Source organism: Sciurus carolinensis, chromosome 6, assembly GCF_902686445.1.
Source record: "Sciurus carolinensis chromosome 6, mSciCar1.2, whole genome shotgun sequence".
NCBI lineage: Eukaryota > Metazoa > Chordata > Mammalia > Rodentia > Sciuridae > Sciurus > Sciurus carolinensis.
Window position 1 is genome coordinate 136,108,213 of NC_062218.1, and position 23,259 is coordinate 136,131,471.

General features: G+C 40.9%; 2 protein-coding genes across 5 annotated transcripts in view; one reads left to right on the top strand and one right to left on the bottom strand.

Annotated features, from left to right (window-relative positions):
* Positions 1-9,995, bottom strand: LOC124987686 (endogenous retrovirus group FC1 Env polyprotein). Of its 4 annotated transcripts, none has more exons than XM_047557012.1 (2): positions 9,883-9,995; positions 1-2,956 (listed from the first exon to the last, which is right to left on the bottom strand). In XM_047557012.1, exon 2 carries the CDS (start codon positions 2,095-2,097, stop codon positions 376-378), a length of 1,722 nt encoding a protein of 573 aa, XP_047412968.1. In that variant the 5' UTR covers positions 2,098-2,956; positions 9,883-9,995; the 3' UTR covers positions 1-375. The 4 variants fall into 4 exon arrangements, with proteins under 4 accessions (XP_047412968.1, XP_047412969.1, XP_047412967.1 ...); XM_047557013.1 differs by having other exon boundaries at positions 1-2,760; positions 9,837-9,988; XM_047557011.1 differs by having other exon boundaries at positions 9,837-9,983.
* Cdkl3 (cyclin dependent kinase like 3) overlaps positions 9,940-23,259 on the top strand; it is a 42,420-nt gene continuing 29,100 nt past the window's right edge. The window contains exons 1-3 of the mRNA XM_047557010.1: positions 9,940-10,235; positions 10,640-10,826; positions 13,887-14,081. Coding sequence (XP_047412966.1) covers positions 10,662-10,826; positions 13,887-14,081 — 360 coding nt within the window. The 5' untranslated portion in view covers positions 9,940-10,235; positions 10,640-10,661. The remainder of the gene's footprint in view (positions 10,236-10,639; positions 10,827-13,886; positions 14,082-23,259) is intronic.

The window sequence follows — 23,259 nt, forward strand, 5'->3', positions numbered from 1 at the left end:
AGCATCTAAACAAAGCTTTATTGAGATCAACTCTCGGCGAGATTCACTGGTCCACCAAGGTAAAGGGTTGGGGAAGTCGAACTGCAGCTCCTACAGGGTGGTGTTTTTGTACTTGGGAGTAGGCTCAGTGGTGAATGTGTCTCCCTGCAGTTGGCCAGAGGCCCAGCTGGGACCTGTGTTCTTCTGGGATTGGCTGGGGATCCTGCTGAGTGACAGACGGTGCGAGATGCCATTAGGGTTTATCTGATTGGTTGCTCTTTGGTGCATGCGGGCTGCTTGATGCCCTGCCACCATCCGGTCGCCTCATACCGCCCTGACATCCTGGCCTTTTTGGTGATATAGGGCGCTGGAGTCCATCTGGCTACTTCCTGCTTATTAGGGGGCGTCGTGGGGAGAAGGCTCGGATGTGGGTTCGGTAGGGAGGCGGCTGTAACCGTGCAAGAGCATTTGGTTGTAGGTTACTTTAGCGACCTCACTCATGCGTTTCCGTACAAACCTAAGAAGACAAGGAGCAATCATAAGCAGGAGTCCTATCACTAATATGAGAGTAAGGATAGGCGTCAGCCAGGTGACAAGAGTGGAATCTAGCCATTCTGGCCAGGAGCCATTTGCTTGTTGCTTCAGCCTTTCACTCAGACGTCTGAGAGCCTCGGCGTTTTTCTCGACCAGCCCAGTTTCATTGATGTAGTAACAACATTCTTCTCTTAGGAAGAGGCATGTTCCTCCTTTGTCTGCCATCAGGAGATCTAGTACTCGACGGTTCTGTAAGGAAACTTGGGCAACAGAACTTATTTGTCTTTGTAAGGATGCCAGGGAGGCAGCAGAGACCTCTAGTGCCTCTTGGAGTTGCTGTTCTAGCTTCTGGGTGGCAGTGACTGCATAACCAGGTCCTCCTGCCCCCAACCTGAAGGTTTCGAATGAGGAGGCTAGGGAGAGTCCCACCACCACTGGTAGGAATATGGCCCGTTTCACTCTAGGGATGGGATTCTGAGCAAGCCAGGTTAATTCAGCTTCACTGTATAGCGTCAGCTGAGGAACTAAAGTAGAGGGCACACAGAAAGCAGAGGGCATATTGGAATCTAATTTCTTTATTAGGGTGCCATTGCACCAGAAAAAGAATCCTGGAGGAGCAAATATCGAGGAGGAAACCTGAACAGTTTGGTTGCAAGGTACTGAGGTAGAGAAAGTGTAACAGTGGGTAAAGTTTTTTGAAGAGTCATGAAAAAGGGGAACCCCCTCCAAAGGTGGTGAGAGGTCCCTGTGAGGTGCTGAAGTGTTAAAGGGGGAATTGATAGGGATGGCTGTTAGGGGGGCCCGATCCAAACCTGCACAGAGAAAGCAGTCTGTGATGTGATTTACCCTGGACAAATTGAGAAGCTGAAGGCCTTGATGTATCAGGGTAAGCCATGAGAAGGGGTCGACATTGGGACGAGCGGCCTTGTTGACTTGTCTTTGGATCTCCTTTTCTTGCTCTTGGATGGTTATGTGAGCCTGAGGAACCACCTGAATATAGGCTCTCCAGATTCTAAGCGAAGCTATGGGAAATCTGGCTCCATACCATGTGTAGAGCTTGCCGTCGGCCCCCGAAGCCCATATGGGGGCCCAGGGGTCTTTGATATTGATGGTTATAAAGTTCCATTCACCATTTGGGCCTATTAGTAGGTTTCCCTCTGGGTCCTTCGCAGGGCCAACGAGGTGCCTTTTACACTGGTGGTAGGGGCACCCCCCATAGGTGGTGGGCCAGTTTTTGCAGTATGTTTTGGTCTGGTCAAATAGAAAGCAAGCCATAGCGGTGGGGTTGTAAGGGGAGATGTGTATAGAGTTAAAATCTACAAGGTTGAAGGTGATCTCCTGGTCACATCCTGTGGAGGAACAGTCCTTTTCTGCTATGATCTGAGAGTGGGAGTTCCCATCTTTCTGCCATGTCTCCTGGATGTAGAAATGCCACCTGTAGGTTGGGATAGAGGCCTGAGAGAGATTAATGAGTAGTAGGAGTAGTAGAGGATTGATGAGAGATTTTGAGTTTGGTGGGTCCCAGCATAGAGGAGGCCCAGGACTGGGTATCTGGGACGGGTGGTTTTTTAAGGCAGGAGACATGGTGCTAGGAAGAGTGGCCTAGAAGTTTGGCTGCAGTTGGGGTGGTAAGTATAACTATATGAGGTCGGTCCAGTCTAGCGAGGTTGCAGTGATTGAGGATGCAAAACCGCGTCACCCGGTTGCAGAGGAACGATGGTTGATTCAGTTGGTGGTACAGCTGGAGATGAGGCTGTGGATGGCACAGGGAGATAGCAGTCTGCTCCCTTAACAGCTTGTGCAAGAGTGTGAGACAGGGTAAGTAAGATGCTAGGTGGGGAGGGGTGACTGGGAAGTTTTGGTTGATTAGGAAAGGGCACCCATAGGGCAGCTCAAAAGGGCTAAGGCATGAAGGGGTTCTAGGGGCTTGTCGAATGTGGGTAAGGGCCAACGGAAGGAGATTGGGCCAGTAGAGTTTGAGTTCAATGGTTAAGTTTAGTGAGATGATCCTTGAGGATGCTGTTAGCCCTTTCAACCTTACCCGAGGATTGGGTCGGTAGGGGATGTGGAGCCTCCAGGTGATGTTGACACCTTTGGAGACTAGTTGAACAACCTGAGAGGTGAAGGCAGGACTGCTCTCTGACTGGATGGATGCAGGAAGTCCAAATCTGAGAATGATCTGCTTGATGAGGGTGGAGGCAACGGTGTCTGCAGTTTCCCTGGAGGTGGGGAAAGCTTCTATCCAGCCTGAAAAAGTATCAACCAAAGTAAGTAACAGAGCCTTTTGTAATTAGGCACGTGGTTGAAGTTGATCTGCCAGTCTTCGCCTGGTCGATGGCCTCTCATCTGGTGTGTTGGGAGTTTGGGTTTGATGCCCCTTTGTGGGGATACTGTGAGCACACAGGGCAAGCAGAGTGGATCTGCTGGAGAATAATTCTCATTCCTGGAAGATAAAAGAGGGGTTGGAGAAACTGCAGAAGAGGCCTGGGGCCAATATGAAGAGAGTTATGAATGTCCATCAGTAAGCTGTAAGCTTGGTGCTTAGGAAGAGCAATCTGGTCCCCCAAGAAGATCCAGTTTGTCATTCCCAAAATGGCCACCCTGGGTTATTAGGTCTTCCTGCTCCTGTGGAGAATATTCAGGTTTGATTTGCAGTGGATAAGAATAGGATGAGAGCTGTTGAGGACTTTATTGACAATCCCCATGCTAGAGTCTGACTTGTTGCTACCCATGGCTACAGGGTCTGAGGAATTTTGATGTCCTCAGCAGTGTATGATGGCAACTTGGGATGGCAGCTGAAGTGCCTCTGAGAGCTTGGAAATCAGGGAGGCATTGACCACTGGTGACCCCTTTGTGGTTAGAAACTCATACTCCTTCCAAATAGCCAAATGTGAGTGAACAATCAAGAAGGCGTTTTTGGAGTCTGTGTAAATGTTAACCTGTTTGCCTTTGGTTAGAATGAGGGCTCTAGTGAGGGCAAAGAATTCGGCTTTTGGGGAGGCAGCTGGCTTCCAGAACTGAAGTGGGTGACTACCATGTAAGTGGCTCTATGGCGTCCATAGGGACCTAGCACCGAACTGTCATCTACAAAAATGGTTAAGTCAGCTGAGTGGGTAATCAGAAAGGTCCTCACAGGGTGAGCATAGGGTCTCCATTACCCGTGGACAGGAATAACTAGTGGTTGAGGGAGGCATGGACAGTGGAAGAAGTGTAGCAGGGTTGAGAAGAGGAAGAGCAGAGAGTGATGGCGGGGTTTTCTACAAAGGGGAGATGGAATACTTGAATCCACAATAGGCTCAGGAGAGGAAGGGATTTATGGCTTACGAGGTCCTGGAGTCGATGGGTGGAGAACAGTTATTGGCCAGAGCAAGGTGAGTTTTAGGGCTTCCTTAGTTAGTTCCTTAGTTAGTACCAGTGCCCAAAGGCATGGTACGTACCCACAAATCATGGAATCAAGCTGCTTGGAGAGATATGCCACCGGTCTGTAGGAAGGTCCAGTTATTTGAATGAGGAGGCCCGTGGCAACACCCTGTCTTTTGTCTGTGAAGAGGTGGAAAGGACAGTTAGGGTTAGGGAGAGAGAGAGTAGGGGAGGATGTAAGAGTATCCCTGAGTTTGTAAAGAGTTAGTATCATATTGGGGGAGATAAGGGGCCCATGAGGGGTCTCATTTGCTGTCTGGTACAGGGGTTTGGCAAGGAATGGAAAGTTAGGGACCCAGTGCCTGAAGAAGCCAGCCAGACCCAGGAAGGAATGTAATCTGCCGTTTCAGGTGGCTGGAGGTCTCAGAGGGCCTGAATTCTGTCTGATATGAGGCTTGTAGAGGTAGGAGTGAGGAGTATGCCTAAATATGTGACTGAAGAGGTGGTGAGCTGGATCTTGGCTGGAGAGACCCGATAGCCCTGAGACCCCAGAAAGTTAAGGAGCTGAGCAGTGTGAATTTGAGAGGCTTTGAGGGATGGCCTACATAGAAGGTCATCCACATACTGTAGGAGAGTGCTGTCTCCTACATCATAAGTAGCCAAATCCTGAGCCCTAGGGCTTGCCCAAAGAGGTGGGGGCTGTCCCAGAATCCTTGGGGTAAAACTGTTCATGTTAGCTGTTGAGACCTAAGGGATATAGGATCCTCCCACGTGAAGGCAAAGAGGTAATAAGAGTCAGGGTGAAGAGAAACTATAAAGAATGCATCTTTGAGATCCAGGACTGTGAAATGAGTGGTAGACGGAGGAATGTAGGAAAGAAGAGTGTAAGGGTTAGGAACCACTGGGTGAATGGGAACAACTGCCTCATTGATTAGATAGAGGCCCTAGACTAAGTGGTAGGCCCCTGAGGGTTTGCATACTGGCAATATGGGGGTGTTACAGGGAGAATCAGTAGGGATGAGGAGTCCCTGAGTAAGCAGTCGGTCTATGACAGGTTTAAGTCCTTCCCTGTGGGTGTGGGAAATAGGAAACTGAGGACGTAAAGGAAATTTAGTTTGAGGTTTCAGTTGGCTGAGGACTGGCTTGTGGTGGGAGGGGAGGCTATGACTGGCTTGAAGGTGTCCCAGACTTGGGGATCGATCAGGTCTGGGGGCAGCGGTAGGGTAGGTGGTGTGAAGGTGTTAGAGAGTGTAAGCTCCAGAGGTAGAAGAAGGTGAGTAGTAGTAGTGTCCCTGGGGAGAAGTTGTAGGGTGGCTCTTAGGAGTTGAAGAACATCTCTACATAGGAGGGGAACCTGCTAGGAGGGAATGACCAGGAAAGAGTGTGTAAAAGGATGTCCCTCCAAGGCACAGGCTAGTTTAGCTGTTCTGTTTGGGAAGGAAGGTTTCCCATCAATTCCCATAACCTAAATCTGGGAAGGAAATAAAGGCCCAGAGTGGGAAGGCAAGACAAAATAGGTAGCCCCCTTGAGTCCAGGCTCCTTCAGTCTTCTGCGAATCCCAACAGCTCAGGAGAAGGGGCTGCCTGGCCAGCACACCCCCATGTGGAGGTGCTGGGGAGGGGCTGGTCATAGGGCAGTTGCTCTAACAGTGTCCTGCTCGTTTGCATGTAGGACACAGCCTGGTGGGGAGTCGTGGGTTTGGACACCAATTAGCTGAGTGACCTCTGCGTCCACACTTGAAGCAAGCCATTGGAAGAGAGAATTGCTGGTGCCTCTTTGAAGCTCTCGCTGGAGCCATAGGCCACAGGGCAGCTACCAAGACTTGGGATTGGAGTGTTATCTTTTTCAAACGAGCCTGCCTGGCCAGTTCAGCTGATTCCTTTTGGGCATTATATACTTTGAAGCCCATTTTAACCAGATCTTGGATAGGGTTCTGAGGGCCCTCCTCAGATCGTTTGAGCTTTTTTCTAATATCAGGGGCCAATTGAGAAATGAAGTGGGCTGCTAGCACTTCAGCCCCAAAGGGAGATTCGGGGTCCAGTTTAGTATATTTGGTAAGGACCTCTATAAGGCAGTTAAGAAATAAGGCTGGATTCTCATTCAGATCCTGAGTAATTTCCCTCAGTTTATCAAAGTTTACCACTTTACTGGAGACTGTATGCCTACTGTGAAGTATTGGACCATGCAAACGCAATGGCAGCAACCCTGCTGGCCTTGCCAGTTGTCCCAATTTGGTTGTTGGGACTGCCACTACCCCGTGGGTAGGGTTATGTCCGTTAGGCGGACTTGATCAGCATGATCTTGTGCTGCCTGCTGGATGCAGGCCCATTCATCTGGGGTGAGAGCGGAAGAAAGAACAACATAAACATCATGCCAGGTGAGATCATAAACCTGAGAAAGATATCTAAATTCCTTAACGTAAGTAGAAGAGTCAGCAGAGAAAGATCCTAAGCGCTTTTCGATCTGGGAAAAGATCCTGGAGTAAGAATGGGACATGGACTCGCAAATGCCCTCTGTACTAGTCACTTCCAGGAGAGGGCAAAGGAGGTCTGGGTTGGGCAGTGGGAGGTCCTGATGAGATTGAGTGTGAGTGCTAACAGGAGAGAGATGGGGAAGAGGTAGAAGGACTGTCGGTGGAGAAGGAGGGGGTGAAGCTGTGGCTGTAAGAGGAAAAGAGAGATAAGAGGAGAAGAGAGAAGAGAGGAGTAGGGACCTTCTGGGGGAAAAGAGGGGGGAGGAGTGGAAGTGGGTGGACCTGGGAGTGGCACGGGTGGTGGAGGAGGAGTTTGGCCTGAGTAAGGAGGGGAAGGGGGGGGGGGCTGGAAACGAGGAAGAAGATGTGGAACAATGGGGGAGAGGCTTGGGACCATCTCTGGTGAGGAAAACTTGGGCAGTGGAGCAGGTAGAATAAAGGGAAGGACGAGAGCATAAATCCCCAAAAGCCTGAATGTAAGGCACTTCTGACCATTTCTCTGTCCTGCGACAGTAATTGTCCAAATCAGTGAGGATCTGAAAGTCAAAAGTTCCCTCTGGTGGCCATTTTGAGTCACTGTCCAAGACATACTGAGGCCAGTGGCTTATGGTGTGAGTCTTGGGTGAGTCCTAATTTGGCAAAATTAAAATATAAGACAGTCCAAAGGAGTTTTTGTGGTCTAAGAAAGACTTGGAGGGCTGGGGATATAGCTCAGTTGGTAGAGTGTCTGCCTTGCAAGCACAAGGCCCTGGGTTCAATCCCCAGCACCACAAAAAAAAAAAAAAAAAAAGAAAGACTGACTTGGAGTTTCCCATGACCTTTCAGTATTATCTGAAGGGCAAATAGGAACAGAAAGAGGCGTCCCAACATGCTCACCTGTGAAATGGAAACGGGAGGGCCAGAGGCTAGGTTGTCTCCTTAGCCTTCAGGGGCCCAAAATGGACAGTGGGGGGCCAACTGGAGACTGGGACATTTCCACAATCTACTGGGGCCTAAATGGAATGGGTGGGACTCTGGCATGCGCGCATGACTTATGGGCAGATCTGTGATGGAAGGTGCAACCGAAAGGTCAAGGGAAATGCAAGGAACTTACTCCACTTCTGTAGGCCTGGGTGAAGAAAAAGAAAGCAGTGCAGGAATTGACATGGTTCATTTGAAGGAGGGGGTGGACCTCAACACTAATGGGGGAGGCCCGAGGACCCTCTCCCGGGTTTTGGTACCAAAATGTAAGATCGGATGCTGGCCAAAAAAGGGATCAGACCAAAAGCATCTAAACAAAGCTTTATTGGGATCAACTCTCAGGCGAGATTCACTGGTCCACCAAGGTAAAGGGCTGGGGAAGTTGCGTTGCAGCTCCAACAGGGCAGTGTTTTTGTATTCTGGGGTAGGCAGGGGTAGGCTCAGGGGTGGATGTGTCCTCCTGTGGTTGGCTGGAGACCCTGCTGGGACCTGTGTCCTGGGATTAGCTGGGGATCTTGCTGAGTGAAAGGTAGGTGCGAGATGCCATTAGGGTTCATTTGTTGGCATCTGATTGGTTGCTCTTTGGTGCATGCGGGCTGTTGGATGCCCTGCCCTCATCCAGCTGCCTCAGACTGCCCTAACAGTATTCTTAACATGAATTTTTTTACTTCCTGCAGTAGCAATTGTAATCTTCTCCATAGCTATGGAGGACAACCTAAGTGCAGGGTTACATGCAGTGAAATGCTAAAGAGAAACTATATTTCTAAAAAGAAATCCCTGTAGCCAGGCATGGTGGTGCAAGCCTGTAATTGCAGTAACAACTTGGCTGGCTGAGTCAGGAGTATCACAAGTTCAAGGCCAGCCTCAGCAATTTAGAAATCCTATGCAACATAGTAAGACCATCTCAAAATTAAAAAAAATTAAGAAGGGCTGGGGATGTAGCTCAGTGGTAAAGTGTACCCCCCCCAAAAAAAAAGTCATGTTGCTTATCTAACAATTCATAACTTTATAAAACTGAATTTATGGTTTTCCAAACTACAAAAACACTTAAAAAAAATTTGGTAAATATGCCTCTTGAAGTTTGAGAGCAGTATTAGCAAGAATCACACTCTATTCTGGTCACCAGACCTGGCCTAATCTATTATGGAAAGAATATTCTTAAAACTCTAATTGTATACTGTAGCAATTTATAGCTCAGGAACTGAGTCTGGTTCTTTCTTTATTTAACTTAACAATAAATATTTAATAAATATGCTAATCGCAATTCACTGTAAGATTCACCTATAACTTTTCTTTTTTTGTAGTACTGGGGATTGAACCCATGGGCCCTCTACCACTGTGTTATATCCCCAACCCTTTTAATTTTGAGACGCACTAAGTCGCAGAGGCAGGCCTCAAAACTTGAGATCCTCCTGCCTCCTCATTCACTGGGATTGTAGAGTGCATGGCGCCTGACTCACCTATAACATTCTTATTTGAAGACAGAAATTATCATTATTTTGTTGTGGTACTGGGGATTGAATCCAGGGCCTTGGGTCTGGCTAAACTGCCCAGGCTGGCCTCAAATTTGTGATCCTACAGCCTCTGAGCCTCCTTAGTAACTGTAATTACAGGTCTATGCCATGGTGCCTGGCTAGAAATCATTTCATAATATGACTAACTTTTAGAAAACAAAGACTATTCTAAATATTTTGGTTGACAAAAATGATGAGTATTTCTCCTTCACGTAAACTTCAACAACATAGTACAAAAACTTGGGAAGCTTTTAAAATACTAATTTCTTTACTGCCCCATTAAATCAGGATCTCTGGGAGTGGGGCAAAAGCTCTTCAAGTATGTAGATGCTCAGAGGGGAACCGCTACACTAGAATTGGTGGAAAATAATGTCTGTCCTCTTATTTAGGGGAAGCATAGCTATTTACATTTAACACTTTATAAAAATAGGAAAGTAAAGTCCCCATAAAGATAGCACACCTGGAAACTTGCTCTAGTATATACATGTTGCTCACTGAAGGCTGTCACTCCAAACCTACTTTTCAAACAATTAGACACTGGACTTTTCTCTGTGCCCTTGTGCAACATATTATGGTAGGACCCTCTGAATTGTCTTTCTAAAGAGAGCCTTTTAGAGTTCGACATGTAGTGAGGGAGTTTTAAAAAGGAATTACAAGATCTGGAAAAATTTGGAAGGCATATAGTAGATAACCAGGGCCTCGGCGCGTGCTAAGTACATGTTCTGACACTGAGCTATACAAGAAAAGTTCTTGGTTAAAGAACCATCTCATCCATGTTTTGAGGATGAATTTCAACTGCTGACATTCATATACAGAAATATTAATGGTTTGGGAAACTGTAATCACACAAAGCTTTGGATATCTGGTTTTATGAGCTGTCTGTTTAATGACCACAGTCACCCTTTTAGGACCAACAGAAGCGGCTAGTATTCTCCCAAACAGGACACATCTGCGACGCAGGTCGGGAAAGTTTTCACCACGTTTTCCCTTCCCCAAAGGATTTGCAGTCACTTACGCTGCAGTCAAAATGTGGACGCTCCCGTTCCCGGATCAAAACGAACCTTTGAGGACTCTCCAACTGCAACAGCAACCTGCATTTCCCTCCCAGACTCCAAGCACGCTTCCACTTGCGCCCAGCTGCGGATCATTTCCGCTTCTTCTTGCTTTTCCTTCCGGGTCCGGGACCCCGCTGTTATTCCGGTCTTGCGTACTAGGGCTTGAGCTCCCTCCCCTCCCCACATCGTTGCCATGGTAGCCGGCGACCCAGGGCTGGGGAGGTTAACCTGTAAAGTAAGACCGGTGTCCATCGCCTGACTGGGGCTGCGCGGAGCCGGACCAGTGGGACTACAGAATGGGCTGAGGCGGCGGCGGCTGCCCGGACAAAGTCGACCAGCGGGCGAGGGGCGCGACAACGGTCCGGGATTCTGAAACGTCGGGTTTGAGGAGTGGGTGGGAAGGAGGCTTTGCTAGGACCCGCGGCATGTGTGGACGACTGCACTAGTGCGGGAATCTCTAATTTGACCATAGTAGCATAGAAAGTGTGGGGACCCCGCGCTTGACGCACGGTGACAAGTAGTGAGGTGATGGGAATGACTTGAGGAAACAGGAGAATTGCCAATCCTCTGGTGAGGATTGGAGCCTGTCAAAGACAGTTGACTGCCGAAGTGGCAGAGTTCTCAAAGATACAAGGGCTTTGTGGAAAAGATTCTTATTTTTCTATGCTTCTGTATTTGAAAATAGGGGTAACTGGGTACAGCTTGAATAAATAAAAATGTAAACTTTTAACATTTTCCATTTTATTTCTTTATTTCTATGAAGAAATAGAAACCAGGCTTTGAAAATGGAGATGTATGAAACCCTTGGAAAAGTGGGAGAGGGAAGTTACGGAACAGTAATGAAATGTAAACATAAGGATACTGGGCAGATAGTGGCCATTAAGATATTCTATGAGAAACCAGAAAAATCTATCAACAAAATTGCAACGAGAGAAATAAAGTTTCTAAAGGTTTGCTGCTTTTGCCTTAATTGCTGTGTAAATCAAAAGATAAATTGCTATGAAATAAAAATATATATAAAAGAATAGTTCAGTTACAACAGAAAAACCGAACTTATTGCCGACATTTTGTAGTTTTATAGTGATACAAGATGTATGTGCTTGTGTACCATGTAACCTTATGCCAATATTTATGAAATCATTACTCGGAAATATCGAAATATACTTAATAAAATAGTCTATGCAAGACATTGTGCTAGTGGCTGAGAACATAAAGGGGTAAAAGGTGATTATTTCCTTGATGACTCATAATTTAATCAGAAGGAGAGTATATAAAAATAACACAATAAAAATTGGCTCATAATAAATGCCAAGTGATTGACACAAAGTCCTATTGGGCAGGGAAGTTTTCTTGAAGGAAATGGTACACATTTGGCTTTAAAGGATGTGTCGGATTTATATAGGAGGGATGAAACTATTGAGTTTCAAGTTGGGAAACAGCATAAACTCAAAGGCTAAAGGACAATCGACAAAGAGCAAGAGTAGAAAGAAAAAAGAATAGAGACATTTGCCTGTACAGGTTCCTGTGCAGAATTAAAGATGAGGTTAGTGCAGTAGATTCTAAGCTCTTGTCTTTTAAGTTAAGGACAGAGTCAAAACTTGTTTTTGTAAGAGGTGAAAAGTGAAGGGATTTTTTTTTTTTTTTCCTCAGTACTGGAGATTGAACATAGGACCTCACACCTGCTAGGCAAGTACCAGTGAGCTACATCGCCAGTTCCTCTTTTTTTTTCTTTCTCTCCACTTTTAAAAAATTTGTTCTTTTTACATATACATGAGTTCCTTTGCTTTTTATTTTAAGACAGGGTCTTGCTGATTTGCACAGGCTGACCTCTAACTTGGATCTTCCTGCTTCAGCCTCTCAAGTAGCTGGATTACAGGTGTGGGCCACTGTGCCTGCCTTCTTGTTCTTTCTTTAACTCTGTTGCAGTTAAGCTGATTTTTTTTCTACTTCATCATTTAAAAAAAATAACCAATATGTGGTACGACATAGAGGTGAACTTTAACATGTATTCTACTGTTACAACTAGTACATAAATTATTTGAAGACACCTTAACTATTCTAATTGTCTTCTTATAGGATTGTTAATTGGCTGTAATTAATTCCACTAAGATATTCCTTGGATTAGTTAAATATAAAAAGATTACCAAAATGACTTAATTTAAACTACATCTTTATGTTAGAATTTCATTAAATAAATTATAGATAAATAGCATGTTTGTAGAAATACCTAGTAATGGAGAAAAATAAAATTAAGCAACTTGAAAGGGAGTAATGAAGCATTTTGGGGTGTTTCTTGTTTTCATTCTGAGAAGCTACCTGCTGGGCACAGTGTTGCAAAGTTGTAATTCTAGTAACTGGGGTTGCTGAGGCAGGAGGATCTCAAGTTTGAGGCCAACCTCAGCAACTTAGCAAGACCCTGTTGTCTCATAGTTAAAATCAGAAAAAATTAAAGGACTGGGGGTGTAACTCTGGCAATACATCCCTGTGTTCAATACCCAGTACACACACACACACACACACACACAGAGTATCTGAGAAGGTATCTGATTCCTTATACCTGGGTGAATCTTCCCTAATTCTTATTAGCTCACATTGACATTTCACTGTTTTCACTGCTTTTGCCTTTGAAATAAAGTCTAGACAGGAAGCCAGTAATTTTCCTTAGGTAAGGGATTAAAATTGTTGTGTCCAAAAGCTGTCAGTTCTGTCATTGCTGCAGCACTCTGGTGTCTTTCCAACCAGGGGAATTGGAAGAAAAAATGAGAAAGGCATTGTATTTTAGCATGTTTTTCTATTAGTCATGTTTCAAGGATTTTGATCTCTGTAGTAGTTAGAGAAGAAAAATTGACATTGTGCCACTGGAATAAAGGCAAATTAATAAAACAAAAGTATAGTTTTCTAATGAATTCAATAACAAAAATATATCCTTTAATTTTTAGCCAAATGAATGAATATTTTTGGTAATTTGAAAAAATGGTGAAGTATTTCAGAATTGATTGTGATGAGGTCAATGTAAAAATAAATTAACCTCATTTATTTTCTAAGGACATATATGCTTGTGTGTGTGTGTGTGTGTGTGTGTGTGTGTGTACGTACCTGGGATTGACCCAAGGTCTGGCAGTTACCTAGGCTGGCCTTGAACTTGAGATCCTCGTGCCTCAACCTCCCAAGTAGCTGGGATTACAGGTGTCCACTACTGTACCTAGTTTACATGGCATTTTTGACATTTTAAAACTATTTTAACAATTACTGGTACCTTACAAAAGATATTTTGTCCTTAATAGTGGAGACAATGAACAAGAATTACCACACATAATTGCATATTTTTGCAAAGCCCTTTGGTTATAAATTGATATCTCATATATCTGAAGGTTTTCTAGATAGTTTAATATTCTTTTATAGTCTGATAAATTTATAATTTCCCCTGACATTTATGGTTTACTCTCTAGAGTCTCTCTAGAGTCTAAGACCTAAATTAGAAAATAATTAATTTGCATAAATTCAGATTAATTACTTAATGGTGTTGAAATCCATTATTTGAAAACATAAGGATCTGGGGGCTAGAGATATAACTCAGTGGTAGAGTGTGTGCTTAGCTTGTGCAGGATACTAAATTGGATTCCCAGTACAAAACTACAACAACAAAACAGCTAAAAAATGTAAGGACTTAAGTTTCAGATGTTAAATTTAACCACAAACCAAGTTAAAAAATATGAAGACATTTCTCAGCAGCATACCAAGTTTCATATAGTACATTGACTCTAAATTTTTAAAATAAGTAATCAAATGCCAACTTGATGTAAAGCAATACATACATCTCACTTTATGAATATTGATCATGAAATGTCTTAAATTTTTTCTTAAAATAATTTAAACAAGTCACTTGAGAGATTTTTGTTGAATACATGGAGGAAAGTAATGTAAGGATATTTTTAAATTATATAGATGTTATATGTACAAGTTACTATGTTTGAAATAATTTATTAAAAGTCTGTTTCTTTTGTCAATAGCAATTTCGTCATGAAAACCTGGTCAATCTGATTGAAGTTTTTAGACAGAAAAAGAAAATTCATTTGGTATTTGAATTTATTGACCACACAGTATTAGATGAATTACAACATTATTGTCATGGACTAGAGAATAAACGACTTAGAAAATACCTCTTCCAGATCCTTCGAGCAATTGAATATCTTCACAATAATAATGTAAGTGCTTCACAGTAAGCCAAACTATACGGTGAATAAGAATCATAAATGCCATTTAAATATTTTTTTTGGTGAAGGTTGTTATAATCCTTTTTCCGTATGGCACTAATAGATATCCTGGAAATGGCTATGGGGGTGGGGTCACTAAATTACAGTTTGTAGAAGCAAAAAAATTTGTCCAATACATAATAATTGTCACTGTAGGACACACGGAGTATGGGATGCTAAAGGTGGCATCAATAATTTGATAAAGAAACTGTGGTATATATATACAATGGAATATTACTCAGCCATAAAGAACGATAAGATTATGGCATTTGCAGGCAAATGGATGAAACTGGAGAATATCATGCTAAGTGAGATAAGCCAATCTCAAAAAACCAAAGGACGATGATCTCGCCGATAAGTGGATGATGACACATAATGGGGGGTGGGAGGGATTAGTGTTAGGGTTAGAGTTAGGGTTAGGGTTAGGGAGGGGGGCAAGAATGGAGGAAGGAAGGACTGTATAGAGGGAAAAGAGAGGTGGGAGGAGTGGGGGGAAGGGAAAAAACAACAGAATGAATCAAACAACATTACCCTATGTAAATTTATGATTACACAAATGGTACGCCTTGACTCCATGTACAAACAGAGAAACAACATGTATCCCATTTGTTTACAATAAAAAAAATAATTTGGTTTAGAGGAATCAAAAAATCAACTGAGGCACCTTTTATTAAGAAAGTACATTAAAATGCTGAAAGGGCCGTGGTTTAATGGAGACTTGGTTCAATAAAGGGAGGTTTTGGAAATAGGAACTGGAGATTAGGCCAGTCAATGTGAATGGGGAGGATGTAACAGAGAGATGTAGGGCATTTAACCTATGAAAAATCAATAAAAACATTAACTATCCTGATTTGTATTGTTGATGTTAGCATAGCCTATTAAGTGTTTAGCTCAGGCTGGCTGAAGTGGTGCAGGCCTTTAATCCCACTGACTCAGGAAACTGAGGCAGGAAGACTGCAAGTTCAAAGCCCACCTCAGCAATTCAGTGAAACCCTAAGCAATTTAGCAAGACCCTGTCTCAAAATAAAAATATAAAAAAAGGTCTGGGGATGTGGCTCAGTCGTTATGTGCCTCTGAGTTCAATCTCCAGTACCAAAAAAAAAAAAAAAAGTTTAGCTCAGCACTTTATATGGAACTTTATTTGTTCTCAACATTCTGGAAAATTACATATATAGTCAGAAATAAACAGCAAATCATATATGCAGGAAATAGCAGTAAAATGCTCAAAAAGTAGCTTATTAAGTAGGTGATATAGACACAACAACTGTATCCTAGGCTTTTTCGGATCAGATATATTAGTTTCTAATTTCTATCTTGGTAGTAGTGCATTTCACTTTGTGGCTTTGTAAAGTGTTGTTGCTATAGCAACTGGAATTCAGATTGTAATTTCCTTGCCAGGTGGATCCAAGGGGCAGCAGTATAATGTAATAATTTACACTGTATATAGTCTTTGAAATCAGACTACTCTGTGTTTTCACCATTGAGTTATCTGTGAAACCCCAAACAATTTGTGCAATCAGAGACAGTCCCATGACTCTGTGGCCTTAGGAAAGTTATCTAACCTGTTTGAACCTTAGTTTCCTCATCTGTAAAAATGATACTATCATACCTCACAGATTTTTTAAAACATCAAATTAGGCAGTAGTAGGTTAGCACTTATATTTTAAGTGCTTGATACATAGTACTGGTAAGAAGTCGGGAACAGTATTGTTATCTTTGTATCTGTATAATATCTTATCCATAGTAGACTCTAAAAATGTTTCTTTTTCCTTTTTTGTGGTGGGGGGCAGGCAGTACAGGAGATTGAACTCAGGGGTACTCGACCACCGAGCCATATCCCCAGCCCTTTTTTGTATTTTATTTAGAGACAGGGTCTCACTGAGTTGCTTAGGGTATCGCTTTTGCTGAGGCTGACTTTGAACCTGAGATCCTCCTGCCTCAGTATCCTGAGCCACTGGGATTACAGGTGGGCACCACCACACCAGCTAAAAACAGAGAATATGGGCCAAGTAGAGAATAGAAGACCTAAAAGATGAGTGTTTTGTTAAATTTTTGTCACTGTGACCGAAACACCCAACAACTTAGAAGAGGAAACGCTTATTTGCAGCTCACAGTTTCAGAAGCCTCAGTCTATGGACTGAGCAACTCTGTTGCTCTGGGCCTAAAATGAGGCAGCGCATCATGGAGGAAGGGTTCAACAGAGGAAAGCTTCTGGGCTCATGGTGAGGTCAGGAAGCAGAGAGAGGGAGGAGGTTGCAGGGAAGATGCAAGGTAGAATTTAAATACAATAAAATCCACTCAAGTATACAGATCAATGAGTTCTGATAAAAATACACACCCACTTAACGACCGCTTCAAATAGAATACAGAAATTTCTTTTTATTAAAAAAATTTTAGTTGTCAATGGACCTTTATTTAATTTATTTATTTATATGTGGTGCTGAGGATCGAATCCACTGCCTCACACATGCTAGGCAAACACTCCACCACTGAGCCACAATCCCAGCTCAGAAATTTCTGTCTTTCTAGAAAGTTTATTCATGTCCCTTTGGAGTCAATATCACTTTACCCCCCACCACAACCACTAGTATGGTTTTAGATTTCTCATTCTAAAATTTCAAATAAATGGAATCATTCAGTTTATACTCTTCTGTGTTCAATTTCTTTCAAAAAATCAGGAAAACTTCTGTGAAATAAATCCATGTTATTACATGTATCAGCAGTTTGTTCACTTTTATTGCACAAACGCATTCCATTGATTGAATATTGTACAATTTGTTTAACCATTGGTAGAAAGTTTGGGCTATTATGACTAAAGCTATTAAGAATATTTGTATACAGGTCTTTTTATGAATATATTTTCATTTGTCACGTCTTTCTCTATTTTACCTAGGATCTAGAGTAAAATTATCCCTGTCTCTCACCTCACAGAATATTGGAAGGTTAATTACCTTTGAGAATTAAGGCAGCCATGAATGAGTGGCTCATGATAGAAAATATCATTACACCTGTTATCTGGATATATGAGTTTGGACCTTGATGATTTAAGGTTATCTTCATGTTGATAAAAATCAAAATTTCAAATGATTGGTATTTTCTATCATTAAAATGTCCAGGATATTGTCTACCATGACATCCCTTATTAATTTTAATGATTCATAAAATCACAGTATCAGAAAAAGTTTTTTTGTCATCAGATCTATTCGTTTACCTTCTTTTATTTATTAATGAAAATATACTTCCTTTTTTATATTCACTTCTAGCTGCTCAAATAAAATTTAATATTTAGTTGCAGTAATTAATTCATTGTAGGGATATAGTATATCTTCCTCATTTTAGTTGTTTTTATAATTTAGGAATTCCATCTGGTTAATATTAAAAACCTCTTCATAACCATTTTAGGGGTTGGGGATGTAGTTCATGCAGGCTTAGGATGTGTGAGATTCTGGGTTTGATCCTTGCACCAAAAAGACAAAACAAAACAAAGCAAAAAACATTCTGAAAGCACTCAGAATGTAAATGCAAATATTTAGCCACTTGTGAGGGAGAAATATTTATTTCCTTCCTCATTCATTTATTGAACAAGAATGTAGTGCGCTTCTACCAATAACAAACTGCTTTTACTAGGTGCTGGGGATGCAACCTGAGTTAAAGATTTGGTTCCTACTCTTATAGAGTTTGTTAAACTGGGTGTAGTGGTGAATGCTTGTAACCCCAGGGCTCTGGAGGCTGAAGCAGGTCACAATTTAGTGAAAATAGTCTCAAAATATAAAAAGGGGTGTGGAGGCGGCTCAGTGGTTAGGTGCCCCTGGGTTCAATCCCCCCTACCAAAAAAAAATGAAGAAGAAAAAAAAAATAGAGCTTGTTAAATTTTATCCAACTTCCAATAAATTTTATGAATTCAGTGATTCTGATTAATACCTAAGATTTGTTAAGCTTTCCTAGCCCTAACCCAACCACTTACTCCACAAATTCCTAATTCCCTAAATTTAGACTCCTTTTACATATTTTTTTTACACAGCTTTTGGATTTTAAACATCTACTCTTCCAAACAAGAAATTTTTATTATTTAAATATTTAACAGTTGTTAATATTTTGCTATATGCACTTCATTTATTTTGTTTCCTGAAATAGTTTGAAGTACATCCCATACAACCTGACATTTTATCCTGAAATACTTCACTGTGGTTGGGTACAGTGGCACACATCTATAATTCCAATGACTCAGAAGGCCGAGTCAAGAGGATCACAAATCACAAATCCAAGGCCAGTCTCCACAACTTAGTGAGAATCTGTCTGAAAATAAAAAATAAAAATGACTGGGGATATAGCTCAGTGGTAAAGTGACCCTGCAGTATCAAAAATTATATGTCTATGTCTCTATCAATAGATAGATAGATAGATAAAAAGAGATGGGGGTGAAGCTCTGTGGTAGAGTATTCCATTGTGGGTTCAATTCCCAGTACCAGGAGGTTTTAAAAAAAAAAAAGATTCGATTAATTTCTCCTAAGAAGATATACGAATGGCTAATAGCAAATGAAATGATCATAAGCTGTTACCAAAATGCAAAATTAAAATTCCACTTCTAGGTTTATCTATATCCAGGAGAACTGAAAACATATTCATATAAAAACCTGCACAGGAATGTTTATAGGAGCATTATTGATAATAGCCAAAGAGAGGAAATAATCCAAATGTATTTCAGCTGAGGAATGGATAAACAAAATGAAGTCCAGCCATACAATGGAATATTATCTGGCCATAAAAGGAATGAAGTACTGATACATGTTACAACATGAACGAACTTTGAGAACATGTTAAATGAAAGAAATCAGGTGATAGAGACTACATATTCCATTTAAATAAAATATCTGGAATGTGCAAATCCTATTTGTATATCTTCATTGGAGAGATTTCTATTCATGTTATTTAAAAATATGTTTTTATTTTATTTTATTTTTTATTTTGTTTTTGTGGTACTGGAGATTGAACCCAGGACCTCACACACACTAGGCAAGCACTCTACCACTGAGCTATATCCCAGTCCATTTCATTCCGTCCATTTTTTAATCAGATTTTTTGGCTTTGTATTGCTAAGTAGTATTTTATATACCTTGGGTACTAGATGTTTATCAGGTACATGATTTATACATATTCTCCCATTCTGTGGGTTATCTTTTTGCTTTCTTTATGTGTGTTTTTCTATTTAGTTCTTTTTAAAAACAATTTATAACTCTTATTGATATCTTTTATTGGACATTATGTTCATACTTTAGTTCTTTAGCCCCCTTCCCTTTTTTAGTTATTTGAACATACTTAAATATGTTCAAATTAGCCCATTTAATGGCTCTTTAGCAAGTTTTGTGTCAACTTCTACTAGAAAAGTTTCTATTGAGTTCTTTTTTGTTGTTGTTTATGGATCATACTTGTTTTTTGCATGACTGATAAATTTATGTTGAAAGCAGGATGTTTTAAATAATATACTGTGACTACTTTGGAAGTCAGAGTTTCCCATCTCACTCAGGGTTTGTTGTAGAAGCTGTGACTTTTAGTTTAGTTGCTTTCCTGAACTAATTCTTTAAAGTCTATATTCTTTGTCATGTATGACCTCTGAAATCTCTGTTCAGTTAGCTTAGTGGTCAGTTAATGAGCAGACAGACTTTTCAAAGTTAATTAATTTAAAGTCTTGCAAATATAACCACAGCCCTATTATAAAATATTCTTATCACTCCAGAAAGATTCCTCTTGCTCATTTCACTCAGTCCCAATATCTACCCCCAGTTCCAGGTAGCCAAGAATTTGCTTTCTGGCTAATGAAATGCCTTTTAAGACATTTATTATGAATGAAGTCAGACCATATGTGGCCTTTATCATATGGTTTCCTTCACTTAACATAGGTTTTTTGAAATTCATCTTTGTTGTTGCATGCATTGCTACTTCATTTCTTTTAATTGCTCAATAATATTCCATTGTATGAAATATACCACATTTGTTTATCCATACACCAGTGGATGGACATTTGGATTGTTTCAAATTTTGGGCTCTTATAAATAATACTGCTGTGAAAATTCATGTGTAGTCTTTGCATGGATGTACATTTTTAATTTTCATGGTTATATGTCCAGGATTGGAATTGTTGGATCACATGGTTAGTTTTATTTATTTTTTATGTAACTTTTTGTTTGTTTGTACTGGGGATTAAGCACCCAAGTGGGCTTTACCACTGAGCTGTAACCCCAGTCCTTTTAATTTTATTTATTTTTAAAAATATTTTTAGATATTGGTGGACCTTTATTTTATTCATCTATTTATATGTGGTGCTGAGAATCAAACCCAGTTCCTCACACATGCTAGGCAAATACTCTACCAATGAGCCAGACACCCAGCCCCTCTTAATTTTATTTTTTATTTTGAGATACAGTCTTGCTGAACTGCTGAGGCTGGCCTTGAACTTGAAATCCTGCTGCCTCAACTTTCTGAATTGCTGGGGTTACAGGTGTGCACCACCATGCCCAACCTGTATTTTTTTAAATGTTATTGCTTTATATTTAAATTACAAATTTTTGTATTATTCTTAAGCCACAATATCTTTTACTATTGTATTTATTCTAATTAGTTTTACGTAACAGTAGAATACACTTTGACACATCATACATATATGGAGTATATTCTCATTCTTCTGGTGGTATGTGATGTAGAATCACACTGGTTATGTAGTCATATATGTATAGGGTAATAATGCCTGATTCATTCTGCTATTCTTTCTTCCCCCATACCTACTCCCCTCCCTCACTCCCCTCTACCTAATCAAAACAACTCTATTCTTCTCTAGCCAGGGCCCCCCTTATTGTGAATTAGCATCCACATATCAGAGAAAACATTCTGCCTTTGATTTTTCCTGTATTGTTTTTAAAGAGATGACCAAACTGTTTTCCAAAGTGACTGTATCATATCTCACCAGCAATGGGTTCCATTTCTTTCACTGACTCCCCAAGATTCCTTAATGTCATTGAGTGTTTTTTGCACACGCGTGTGTGTGCGCGCGCGCGTGTGCACTAGGAATCTAACCCAGAGCCTTGTGCATGTTAAGCAGGTGCTTTACCACTGAGCCATACCCCCAGCCCTGTAATTGTCTTTTATTTATATATTTATTTATTTTTGGTACTAGGGTTTGAACCCATGGGCATTTTATCACTGAGCTACATCTCCAGCCCTTTTCATTTTGTTTTAACCCAGGATCTAAGTTACTTAGGGCCTCATTAAGTTTCGGAGTTGGAGGTTAACCTTGAACTTGTATTTCTCCTGCCTCAGCCGCTGAAATAATTTAGATTATAGGTATGTGCCATTGCACCTAGCTTGTTATTGTCTTTTTTATTGTAGGTATTCTAATAGGTGTGAAATGGCATCTTTTGGGGGGATAAATTTTCTTAAGTCGCAGTCAATGTTACCATCTATGTAGAAAATCCTATAAAATCTACAACAAAGCTAACAGAACTATTAAGTGAATTTATCAAGGTTGAGGAATTCAAGATCAGTATACTAAAATCAATTGTATTTCTATATATTAGCAACAATCAGAAATTGAAATTTAAAAATATCACTTACAAAAGAATAAAAGCATGAAATAATAGGAAAAATTTGACAAAAGATGTTCAAGACTTGTACACTGAAAACTAAACATTGATAAGAAATATTAAAGATCATCTAAAATGAAGAGAGATTGCTTTTATGGAGGTTTCAATATATGATGAAAGATGAAGGAAGATGCTGTCAAAACAGAATTGTAAAAGTAAGAATTCAGAGAATGTTTGGTTTCTAATAATATTCTGGCTGTAGTCATAGTGTCGGTTGCTGAAAAGACTGAGAATGTTAAGACATGGAGTGGATGACTCTTCCTGCCCCATTTTATAACATTGAGGAGTGTGATGGTGTGTGGTGGGCAGAATATGTGAAGTAGTGTCATAATGTGCTTATTTATGTCTATTTTTATGCACATTATATCCTCAGACTTTGACATAGTGACTGACATATAGTAGGAATTCAATATCAACTGTGGAAGAAAAAAAGATTAATGTAGTTTGACAGATGACAGCCTTAAGGAAGTTCAATTAGAAAGGCTTACCCTAAGTTATTTATTTATTTATTTTGGCTATTTATGGAGGCAGATTGAGGCCAAACAAGAGCAACTTCTAAGGATTTATGACAGTATTTACTATGAAGAAGGAAAGATTCTACATTTCTAATATGGAGACATTTTTACTCATGCTATGACACTATAGATGATGAGTATGTCTCTATCATTCATCTGATAAAAGTTTTAAATGACTTCTTTGCTCTAGGCACTATATTGGAAACTGAGAATATTGCTTGAACAGGGCATGTATCTTACCCTCATGGAATTTACAGTACAGTTGGAGTTTCAGACAAGTAAATAATTGACAGTTCAGCATGATAAATACTGTGAAGGGAGGTGTGCAGAATGATGTGAATGTATGGAAGGAACAAACATTTAAGCTTATATCTAAGGAAATGGTTGGTCAGGCAACAGGAACAGCATCAACAAATGCACAGAGATTGGGAAATTAATATTGACTCTAGCAAATTTGGAAACTAATATTCTGTAGACCAGGGAGGGGAGGTTGAGAAGGTAGGCAGGGGCCAAATCTTACAAGTCCTTTCAAGCCATTTTTTTTGGAGGAGTTTGAAATTTATCCTGTGGGATGGGGAATTGTTGAAGGGTAACAGAGAAGTGATATGATCACACATGTGATTTTAAAATAGTACTGTGACTTCATTGTGGATGTGGACTGGAAGGGATCAGAGTGGATTCAGGGAGAACAATTGATAGGTATGTTTAATACTTTTGTTTGAGAGATCTGAGGAGATTTGAGGTAGGAAGACAAGTAGATCTATTGAGATAGTGTGAAGGACTGGGGAAAAGGCCTTGGTTTTTCTCCTGAACTGTGGGGTCAGTGGTGGCTCCACTCATTGAAATAATGTATTATTGAGAATGAGTAGGTTTAGGGGAGAAGACGATGCATTTAGTTTTGAATTTGCTGAATTTGAGCGGCCTGTGGTCAGTGTTGTGGGATTTCTTGTGGACTTTCACTCCTGGAAAGCAGGACAGAGA